Genomic DNA, 12,452 nt, shown 5'->3' with positions numbered 1-12,452 from the left:
CTAGTGTGCAAACTTTTTTCCTACCACATGCCAAGCTAATAACATGGTTGCCAGTATTAAAAGGTATAATTGCTGCTTTTTGCAGTGCAAATTTTATTTGTGATAAAAACAACAGTACGTTTTCATCAGTTATTTTACCTACGGATCGCTGCATTTCTTACAGATTTCTGCTCATTTGAAATCAGATACAGATGAAGTAGCACTGTAAGGTTTGGATGCATTATTGCGAAAGCAGCTGCATGTGAATGTGTTGTACCTGTTTAAATCATGCTTTCACCCGAAAATATTCAGTATCTAGAAGGAACAAACAAATTCCTTGAGAACTATAACTATAATCATCATAGCCTTCACATTCTTTCTGATGTGAGTGATCCATCTGTATCAAGCTAGCTAAATATGTTTAATATGTGAATTCTTGCTAAATATGCAGTTCAGTCATGACAACTTTCGGAAGATTTTAGCATGGTAATGGTTATGACAATGTTAATCTATTTGGTCTTGGCGGAATAGATCTGCTACGCTGCTGCTGAATTGCTGCTGCTGTTGGTTATTGCTGTAGTTGTAGATTGTTGCTGCTGCTGCAAGCAAGTACAGGAACTTGCTACTGCCAATGCATACGGCGATACGGTGCTGTGAGTATTTAAGACATACTGCTGCTGCACAAATAGCACATAAAAGAACCCGTAGCAGATCTATACAGGTGGAGCTGGGGAAGGTGGTGGGTTTCAGAGGAACTCTGAAAGCGTGCTGCAAATGCTCAAGTGAATGCTAACCAGCTATTTAAATGTAAAGCAGCAAGCTCTTTGGCTGTATATGCAATATGAACCAATCAGCTTGTGCCAAGTCGTTTAACGCTGTGAATATCATCAGTTACGTTAATATCCGTCAGCCTGCGTCATCTAGAGTTTCATGACTAAACTATACATTTATATTACGGGCCGTTGGCATGAATTGTACTCATGATGGAGCAGCAGTGGAGCGCTTTTTTTTTTACTTTTAAAAAAATCTGCTCCTCGCTTCATTCAAAATCACACCGCTCCACTCCGCTCACATACACATATATATATATATATATGTGTATATATATATATATATATATATATATAATTCTTACAAACATTTAACACTTTTGATCCCCATGTATTATTAAAAAAATATACATACTGTAGATGGAAAATGCCAGTTTGAATTTATTCACATAAATTAATCAACCTTACCAACACCAATGACATTTTTTTTGGTACTGAAGTTTAAATTAGAGAAGCTATTTAAACATCTTTAATGACACTTTCATACTGGCGAGTAGTGAGTTAAGGAAGGATTGCAAAATTACTTATGACATCTTGTGAATCACCAGCAAAAATATTTAAAATGTTGTGAATATTGAATATATACTGCTTAGCCTATAGTAGAACATTACTGTAGAGCCAAATATAAGCAGCCAAATGAGTTGGTTTACTTTACTCCATAACCAAATTTCAAACAGCTTTTCATATCAGAGACTATTTTTTTTTCCCTCCTACAGATGTCCAAAGCTGTGTCAGGCTGAAAACGAACCCCCCAAAATCATGTTAGTTTTAGATTAATTGGTCTAATTATAATGTTTCTTTGAGCAGATTATTAGGCTGACGTTTCCCAGCAACATACAGCAGATTCCATCAGAGCGGAAAATGAATGGGATGACCCAGAGAGAGCGGCCGAAAGAAAAACTACAATTAAAGATATGTCCATCTCACCGTGCAGCTGGAGTAATTATGAGACTAGGATTTAGATAAGAAACACACCGAGATAAAGAAGATGAAAGCACAAGTGATCATGCATTCGCCTTGATCACTGCTCATGCTGGGAGGGAGGGGGTCTCATATATAGGCTAATATACACTTTTACAACTAGGAATTTGTCGTTCATGGTGCACCTTTAGGATGCACTGCTTTGATCATGGTTGAGGTTTTAATACTGGATGTGGGGATCATGTTTATGTCATGTTAGGGCTTAAATACCTCTCTCTATAATTCTCTTTTGCTTTCTCTCTCTCAAGGTGCATTCGTAATGAGAGTTACAGCCACTGATGCAGATGATGAAGCATATGGAAACAGCGCCAAGCTGGTTTACAGCATACTGCAGGGCCAGCCATATTTTTCAGTCGAACCTGAAACGGGTAAGTTGGGAAAAGATGAGAGAACAAGCATGATTTGAAATGATTAAAAGATGGGATACAACAGTAAGGTGATACAAGATTTGCTAACATGCTTTCATACATGTGTGGGTGAATCGCATAAAGCCTGTCGAGAAAAGATGTCTTGATCATATTTCACTCTAAAACCAAAGGATAAGAAATTATATTTTTCATGAAGAAAACGAAGACACACACATAGACACAATCTATCAGTCTGTATTTTTGTAGTTGTTATCATTTATTTCTATTCTAATGTAATAATGTATTTTAATTTATGTATTTTAGTTAATTTAGTATGATTTAAGTGTGTGGTGCTTTAAAAAAAACCATCAATTTTGCTCTCATGTACTAATAACCTTATCACAACATCATTTGAAGACTGACATCCTACTCAATTAAAACTCACTCTTTAAAATACCCCAAGGCAGGGAATTAATTTCCTTGGTTGTGTTTTTTTCCCTCGTCCAACCTTCTTTTTTAGCATGACATTAAGATATAAATAATGAAGTCAGAGAAGCTCATTAGATAGCACCTAACAAAGCCTGTGTCCGTCCATCCTGTCAGGCGTCATAAGGACGGCGCTTCCGAACATGATTCGAGAGAACCGGGAGCACTATCAGGTGGTGATTCAGGCTAAGGACATGGCTGGACAGATGGGCGGTCTCTCCGGGACCACTACAGTCAACATCACTCTCCAGGATGTCAACAACAGTCCTCCTCGATTCCCCCACAGTAAGACAGCACACACTCTCCTCTTACACGCATGTGTTGACCTGAAGGAGACATCTTGACATCAGTATTGGATTTTGAATTAGAAAGGAACACAGATTCAACACAGGTGATGCATTCAGGGAAATAAATTGTTCTTACACCTTGGTCCACGAAAGCATTTTTTATTTATTTTTTATCTATCACCATAAGGCCTATAGTATAACTTTTTTTAAATGCATTTTTATACAATCTTTTTTTTGTAATCAAGCCAACATGCGTTGTCCAGACAAACCTTTTTTTTAGCAAAAATTATGAATTTTAAATTCAGTTTAATTCTATTTCCTTGACTGCATATACAATGCAATTCCGAATCATGTTTGCTACCTCAATTTGAATCAAATTAAAGAACTGAACTGAACTTCAAATTCAAATCAAATCAAATTTGACAGAAACCTTTATCCAAAGCATTTGGTAAAGCATCCAAGCTATATTAAATTAATGTGTGTGATCTCAGGGAATCAAAACCTTGACCTTGGCATTGTTAACAGCATGATCTACCATTTGAGCTACAGGAATAATTTTCCTTGCTGTAAATCTTTAACTCAAAAGGTTTGATGTACAAAGCAGCCATTATCTAACACACAAAATGCAAAGCTTTCTTCTCAATCCACAAGAGATAGTTTACAAATGGAGGCCTTAAAAGGTATAGTATTAAAAACAGCCAATTGTAGGTCAAGTAAAACTAAATTATGACTAATTTCTATGGAACTTCATTAACTCTTTCCTGATTCTTATTAACTCTTTCTCCGCCAAACACAGAATTTTCCGGGTTTCCACGTTCTCGCTGTTATACACTAGGGGGCGCTATTACGCATCTCCTGAATGAGTCTAGAATCACTCAATCAAAAGCACAGAAGAGGAAGCCGCAGAAACGAGCGATCTCATATGTAAGCATATGGATATGAAAAATAATGCTAATCACATATAAATGAAAACTACATTCAAGTGTTGATAAAAAAAGAACGCTTGAAGCTTGATTTTTTTCAAACTTTTTTTCAAAAAATGTTTTGTTTAAAAGTAGAAGGTCTGTTCTTTATTTTGATGTATTGCATGTTCGGATATTCATACAACAAAATATTCTGGGGGCCATGAAATTTTAGTGAAAATCTTTAAAAATACTGGCGGTGGCTGGCAACTTTTTTTTCAAAAACGCTGGCGGGAAAAGAGTTAAAGAAAAATGATACTGAAATGTCTAGAACAAAAGGCCTGGAACAAGCCAGAAAGAGCATATCAAATGAACAAGAGTTTGACTGCCAGTCAACTGTTAAAAATGAATGCAGGCTAGATTATCAGAGTAATTATGAGCATAATTGTGCTTGAATTTGCAAACAGATGATGAGCATATGAAATCAGCTGTTCGCATGGCAAGTTTCACAAGTGATATTTCATAAGAACCACAACATATGTACGTCACAGTTCAGCCGAATTATCATGGAAATGCTCGGGACCCGTTTCTCCTACTGACCAGGATGAGTCACAATGTGAACCCAGAACAAAATCTCCACAGAAAGAGGCTTTAATTGAGTGAGAGAGAAGGGTGGATAGAGAAAGAAGGATAGAAACTAGAAGACAGAGAAATGGAGAGAGAGAAAGAGAGCACAGCGGGAGCTTCATTTGGGGTGATAATCCTTATCTCTTTGCCACAGTCTCAAATCCAATACAAGAGCCACATCAGCAACAGTTTCCACAAACTGGGTTTAAAAAGAACCTTCTCCAATGGCTCATCGGAGCTGAAATTCTATTAAAGAATAACCACTGAGAGGCAACTCCACTTTTCCCCCGAGAGAAGGATAAACAAATAGACAAATGCATGCCAAAGCGCCTCTCTCGAGAACAAAGAGTTCGTACAAACACCTGCCTGTTTACTCAATTGATTTATTTTGCTCTCCTTCTCTAGGTACCTACCATATCTCCACCCCAGAGTCGGCCGGAATTGGATCATCGGTGGGCCGGATCAAAGCGTATGATGCGGATGTGGGAGAGAACGCCGAGATGTGGTACTCCATCCTGGATGGTGACGGGCAAGACGTGTTCAACATCATCACGGACAGCACCAGCCAGGAAGGGGTGATAACGGTGAAGAAGGTAAACAGGCCCTATATCCAATGTTTAAAACATCACACTGTAAGTGTGTGTGCGGATTTTATTTCCAACTGCCGATCTTTCCCTCATTCTCATTCTTTCGTACGCACGCACGCACCCATACGAAGTGAAGTGCTTAGAAAGTAATCCCCTAAATCGAAGCCTTCGTGTCCTATCAACTTTACAAAGGTGCTTAATTCTATTCACAGCCCAAAAAGTCCCTTTTTCCCTTTTGTGTGGCACAGGGATCTATTTGCCTGCTGAAATCTGCCTATAGCTTATTTCCTCTCTCTGTCAGGTCAGGCTTTGACGAGGCTCAGGCAATTATGCAAATCTTATTGCTTAAACTAGAATGAAAGATAGCTACGGAAGAAGGCCTGAATGGGCGAAAGGTAAAAGATCGTACCTTGAGTCTTTAATCGTTTCATAATTAAAAGGCTGCATTAAAGCACGTTGCCCTGCCTTTATGAAAAAGACATTCAACTCGGAAGAAAAGGGAGAGCGATAAGCACTCGTATGCAAAAAACGAGCTTTAGATTTAGAAAAGTTTAGGGCGACATTGCTAGAGCATGTCGTTAATCTGTGACCGAATAGACCTGAGCTGAAACATGTCAGAAAAGTAAGCCTCTCTTTATTCAGAGAGGTCGTGAAGACTGGACTAACCATCTTATCTTTGCTCTTGTAACCTTTCTCCCGTTCAGCAACTAGATTACGAGAGTAAGAGGTTGTACTCACTACGGGTGCAGGTGACCAACACGCATATAGATCGACGCTTTGAGCAACTGGGGCCTTTCAGTGACACGGCGGTTGTCCGGATCACAGTCACGGATGTGGACGAGCCTCCGGTCTTCAATCGGGCCCTGTACATTTTTGAGGTGGACGAAGACACCCCCGCCGGCAGCTCAGTTGGCACGGTGTCCGCTCGAGACCCTGATACAATCAACCACCTGGTAAAGTAAGTACCTTTTAAACATATTAAACAATGAATTCTACTTTGCCGTTAGGAATCGTTAAGCTTTATTACCTCAATTTTCTAATCATCCAATAGCAAGACTATAGAAATACCATGCTGGGGCGCTCACTTTACTAAGAATGGGAGAAAATTCAACACGCAATATGGCGGAATAAGTCCCGCTTTCTAAATAAAAGAACCAATGGCCAATTCGTAAAGTCACTATGGATACCATAGAAAAACGCTGCGCCTGAAATCGAATACTTCCCTACTATATTGTATGCGAAAAACAGTACACCGAAAGACTAGTATGTCCAAATTCATAGTATTTGCAAAACGGTTGTCGAAAAGTACATGGATAACCTACTAGTTCCGCCAGGATTCTCAAGTGTGCATTCGATTGACATTTTACTATCCCACGGGAGAGGGTTTATTAATGAAAGTGAAGCGACGCAACTGACTCTGGTAGGTCATGTGATAGTAACAACATGGTGGATGTAGTACATTCGAATTTTATTCATACTAACCATATTCATACTATATAGAATGTACTTTTTAAAAGTCATGTATAAATTCAAATTCAAATGTAGTACGCGATTTGGATGCTTGCTTAGGACTGCACATGTACATTGGCTGGACTGGCTGAAAATATAAACTTATTTAATGCTATTTGAGCATATCGAACAACATTTATGAGATCAGATTTCAGATTTTAAATGTTTTTTTAGATATGAGTTTTGAGATTTAAAGATTTCCCCATTCAAATAGATAGGACTTGTTCTTGCATCCCAGAAATAACTTCCATTTGGCCACCGAGTGAACAGACTTTTCTTGAAAGGGACTTTGTCTAATAGGCATATAACAGACCTTAGTCAGAGTATCACCATATTTAATTTTTGACAGGAATGAAAATGAGGCTGTGAGGGATAGAAGTGCAGTGCGTTCAATGGATTGTACTGTTGTTTAACAACATACCGGCTGTTCAGCTGACGAATTGCCAACGTGAGTTGTGAAAATTATGTGATCTAGGACGTTTAAAGTGCTATATAAATAAAGGTGACTTGACATCTAACCTGACTAAGGCCTATTAGCATTAGAACAAGGACGATAGGACGATCGTGCTGCTGCATTTTGTGTGATGTGTAGTGATTATTCACATATTCAGTATGCGTGTGTGTGTGTGTGTGTGTGTGTATAAAATATGAATTAGACCAACTACACTAACTTATATACTATATTAATAATATATTATTTTACATTGAATTATTGTTTATTTTTAAATACTATGTAGACAATTTATTAAAATAGTATTTTTTGCTTATAAGAACAGTATTTTATATAATATTAATATTACAAATAAACATCAATAAAATATATTTTAGAATATTAATTAGACTCATTTAAAATAATTACACAATTTTAAAGATTAAACTTAAAAAAAACAACAACAGTATTAATAATAATTAATAATTAGCAAGGACATTTTGAGTGTCTGGAAGTTGCTTTTTAGCATAATGAAGGAAAGGGAAACTTGATTCTGCTTGATATGACCCCTTTAATGTTTTGATGCTCATACTAGCTTTGCGATGCTTTCTGTTGCACTCATTATATTAGTTTTATTAACATCCAAAGGCTTATTTAGCTAATAAGGAGGCTTCTGTCAACAGATAGTCTTAGCCATTGTAACAGGCAATGTAATGGTCCAGTAGAGATTTGAACAGAGGGACTCGGTAATTAAATGCTTTTGAATATGCAGCGAACAAACAAGTGGTTGCTTTCACCTTAGACACAAATAAAAGGTTCAGCGGGGGAAAACGGCAAAATCACACCTTGAAAAGTGTCTCCCAAAGCATCAGAACATGAAGTTCATTACGGTGTATGAAAATCAAGCAAAACACGTCTTTGCCTTCCACGTTTTGGTTGTTGATCAGATGTTTTGTGCTCGGTTAAATCCAATCCATCAACATGTTCCCAAGCGTGCGCGTGTGTATGTTTGTGAAGACGGGGTAAAAGCAAATTATTCATGGAGCCTCAGTTGGTGATTTCCCTCCGGAAGTTTGGCAAGATGAATGCAGGCGCTGTTTTATCTCCCCCCTCCTTTCCTTTCTGAATTCAGACTTTTATAAGTCACAAAGTTGGTGTGAAAGAGTGTGTCTTGTCTCTCGTCTCCTGTCCGCGTGCGCACCGTGAGCGATTGTCTGAAAAGCTTGTCCTTCTGGCTTACTCATGCACGACACACTCAGTTGCATATTTAAATGTCAGCAAAATATATAAGCTGACATTGATAAATGGGTTTAATGGAAATATTTCCTTTTCTTATTTCATGAAAACAAAAGGCAGGGGATCAACAGAGTGATTAGCATTCAGGCTCTTTCAAACGAGCCACTTCAAAATTCACAACACACAATATGCGGTTAAGGATAATTGATAGTTGCTTCGGCTAGGAAGGTGTTCGTCACAGCTGGCTATTTGATGCATAACGCATAATTGATTACTTAAAAATTTGCACTTACTAGCTCTAAGGTACCACTATTCTGCTGAAAAAAAAAAGGTTTGAATAATAGAGGTCTTGCAAGAAGACCAGTAAGATTTCCTAGGTCAACAACCATCACTACATAAACTAAGATCTGACAGCATACAATCAATCAATCAATAAGCTTTTATCATTAACATTTAGTCATTTAGCAGATGCTTTTATCCAAAGCGACTTACAAATGAGGATAATAGAAACAATATCAAAATCGACAAAAGAGCAATAATATGCAAGTGCTGTGACAAGTCTCAGTTACCCTAACGCAGTATGCAAGGATTTTATTATATATATATATATATATATATATAATAATAAAAAGAAAGCAAGTAGATATAATAGAAAAATAATAGGGAAAGCTAGTGTTAGAGGGTAATTTTTTATAATAAATAAAAAGAAAACAAGTAGTGAGAATAGAAATAGAATAGAGAGTGCAAGTGTTAGAGGGTCAAATTATATATATTTACAGATATACTTAAATAATAATGACACAAATAATAACTGACATAACTAATGGTGTTTGGAGTGACAGTGAAAAATCAGTTTGGAAAAATCACAGTTGAATTAATAGTAAATAAATTAATACATTTTTAAATGCCTAAATAAATAAATAAGGTTATCTAAAATAGTTCAGAATATAAAATATAAAACCCAACATTACATAAATACATTACATTACATAATACATTACAATATTACATAAATAGTTCTATAAAAATCATTTGTGTGTTGTCAAGGGTTTTTAATTGATTGTGGTCTGAATACGCTTCCATCTGGAAGGTCCAACTTCTGGTGAGTCATTGTGGCAGAACTTACACCAGAAAAACACTCACAGCAGAAAGTAATTGAAATGCACAAGGCAGGGGATGATTACACGAAGATTTTCAAGTCATTGAATGTCCCCTGGAGTACAGTTAAAATCAATAATTAAGAAACTGAAAGAGCCTGGCATAGCTGCAAACAGTGCGATATTGTGCAAGAAGGAAACTCAAAAAAGATTACAAGTATTAGTACCTGAGATTGGAAAGACATTCGACATCTGTTACCCATGTCCTTCACCAGTCAGAGCGGAAAAGAGAAAGCAACTGCTAAAAAACTGTCATATGACATCTTGGCTACAGAAGGCATGTGGGAGACTTTGAAGCCAGCTGGAACAAGGTTCTATGATCTGATGTGACTAAAATTGAGCTTTCTGGCCATTAAAATAAACGCCACATGTGGCATAAGCTAAACACTGAGCATCAGCAGAAACAGATCATCCCCACTGTGAATCATGGTGGTGGCAGCATCACGCTGAGGGGCATATATGCTTCTCTGGAGCAGGCCCTGGAAGGCTTGTGAGGGTAAAATGAATGCTGCAAAATACACAGAAGCCCTGGAGGAAAACCTGATGGGGTCTGCAAGACACCTGCAGGAGGAGATTTGTTTTCCAGCAAGACAATGACCAGAAGCATGAAGTCAAATATGGCTAAAAAAAAAACACAACTAGTGTCCTGGGGCCTAATTTATAAAATGTTGCGTATAAACCGTCCTAAATTTGTTCTAAGATCGTTTCTCAAAAGTGCGTAAGTGCGATTCAGAGAAAACGAACGTGTGCACAAAAACACGTGCGTATGCCTCTCTTCCAGATGTGACATTTATAAGTCGCAAATTAACTTGAAATTGGTCGCAGCTGACTGGTGTCAGATGTCCACCTTATAAACGCCCCCTAATTAATATCATTACCATATAATTTACTGAGTCTGAAATTGAGGTCCTGCTGGCGGAGGTAGAGGTTCGTGCGGGGATGCTTTTTATTTAATAATGTGTAATTATTCTGTGGACAAACAACGTGTGTGTGTGGTTACATTTTTTCTATTGACTATTATCAAAATTTCTACTTCTAGAAACAACAGAAATAATAATAATTATAAAACAAGTAGGTTTCCAAAAGAAAACACTATGAATTCAAGTAAAATTCAGTCATCTTATAAACTCAAATGTGCCATTAATGTACTGACACAAAAATATATAGTGTATTTTATACAAATATAACTGATGTAAATGACAAAAACAAAGTTTAAGGCTGATGTCTCTATTCATTGTCACAGAAGCAAAGCAGCAGATGCTATAAATAAAAACAGTTAACAATGTTATTGAATAGAATATATTAAAACCGTTATTGCACGACATAGGCCTATTCGGCGACACAGACAAAACAGTCGGAGATGCGTTTATGCAATTTTTTTTTCTATTTTACGCATTAGTAGTAAATCAAGACTTCGCAAGTTTTTTTGTAAAATAAAATAATAAAAAAACAACAACATGGAATAAACTGCACAGAAAGCAAGTAAAGAACTCTCAACATTAGGCTACTAAAAAGGTCCGTTTAATCTCGCAAAAACTCCCGTTAATAAAAATTCTTACTACACTTCACAATTAATCTCTTACACTGCATCTTTGTTGTTTATGACTAATTCGGTGCTTGCACTTACACCGCTTTTATTATTATTGCAGCTTAGATGTCCAAATAGCTGCAGTACTCAGACTTTGCCACAAGGAAAAGTGCGTACGCCTGCTCAGACCCCAGTACTTTTCCACGTCAAAGACCGTTTTTATAAATATGAACGTTGCCGTGGATTTTAGCATACGCACACTCTAAGATCAAATCTGTTCGTACGCACATTTTATAAATGAGGCCCCTGGACTTTGTCACTCTGGAAGAGAGTCTGCTACATTCCTTAAATGTAATGAAATATAAGTGCATTAATTGTACCTTAAAGCACAAGGAAATCCATCCAGAAAAATTATCATCTGCCCATCTGGCCACTTAAGAAGAAGTCAAAGTCCACCATAAAGATACGACAATAGGGAGGAAGAAACCATTGACAGATGACATCAAAATTGAACATGTTCCTTTAAGCACTATAGTTGACACAAACCTGAGAGCACATTACACTAAGAGCAGCACATATAGAGTCAAACATAAAAAAAGAGTTAAAAATAGCACAAATGTGCTACAAACTGTAAGAGCAATCAAAAAAACTAACAGAAAGACACTTACCACTCAAGTTGATCAAAAGTGGCCTGTCAACAGTGACCCATAATTATATAATATTGTCTGGAATACTGATACTAGGGCTGTCGCGATATCAGATTTTTCACTGCTCGATTATTGTGGCCAAAAAAATCACAATAATGACATATTGCGATTTCTATAGAAATCTTGAAAAAAATAACAAATAAATAATGCTATCAATAATTCATCTTTGTTTATTGTTTATTCATTTATTTGTTTACAGCCAAGTAATCACACCATTGCATTAAAAGAAACAATTACACTTAATAGACACTAAAATAATAATTGTTTTTAGCTTAGCATTAGTGATGGATGCTTTCAAAGCACTACTTTGTAAAACTTTGAAATAAAAGAACACGTTATACAGACGCCTTATGTAAAATGGTACTTGATGATTTGTTAATTGCATTAATAATGTTTTTTTTTAAATATATATATACTTTCAATAGAACATTTGAAATTTAGCATGTTTTGCCGTGTGGTGTTTTAAGCACTTTGAAAAGTAAAGAACTCTCAACATTAGGCTACTAAAAAGGTCCGTTTAATCTCGCAAAAACTCCCGTTAATAAAAATTCTTACTACACTTCACAATTAATCTCTTACACTGCATCTTTGTTGTTTATGACTAATTCGGTGCTTGCACTTACACCGCTTTTATTATTATTGCAGCTTAGATGTCCAAATAGCTGCAGTACTCAGACTTTGCCACAAGGAAAAGTGCGTACGCCTGCTCAGACCCCAGTACTTTTCCACGTCAAAGACCGTTTTTATAAATATGAACGTTGCCGTGGATTTTAGCATATGCACACTAAGATCAAATCTGTGCGTACGCACATTTTATAAATGAGGCCCCTGGAGTGGCCCGAGTTCAGATCTCCAAGCA

General features: G+C 36.8%; 1 protein-coding gene across 1 annotated transcript in view; it reads left to right on the top strand.

Annotated features, from left to right (window-relative positions):
- Positions 1 to 12,452, top strand: part of LOC107655938 (cadherin-10-like) — a 51,845-nt gene that overhangs the window by 27,436 nt on the left and 11,957 nt on the right. Inside the window, exons 4-7 of the mRNA XM_016443573.1 lie at positions 2,039 to 2,158; positions 2,741 to 2,908; positions 4,845 to 5,032; positions 5,731 to 5,984. Coding sequence (XP_016299059.1) covers positions 2,039 to 2,158; positions 2,741 to 2,908; positions 4,845 to 5,032; positions 5,731 to 5,984 — 730 coding nt within the window. The remainder of the gene's footprint in view (positions 1 to 2,038; positions 2,159 to 2,740; positions 2,909 to 4,844; positions 5,033 to 5,730; positions 5,985 to 12,452) is intronic.

This window comes from Sinocyclocheilus anshuiensis, unplaced genomic scaffold (assembly GCF_001515605.1).
Source record: "Sinocyclocheilus anshuiensis isolate Anshui unplaced genomic scaffold, SAMN03320099.WGS_v1.1 scaffold1667, whole genome shotgun sequence".
In the NCBI taxonomy this organism is placed as follows: domain Eukaryota; kingdom Metazoa; phylum Chordata; class Actinopteri; order Cypriniformes; family Cyprinidae; genus Sinocyclocheilus; species Sinocyclocheilus anshuiensis.
This window is presented reverse-complemented; position numbering and strand designations above follow the sequence as displayed.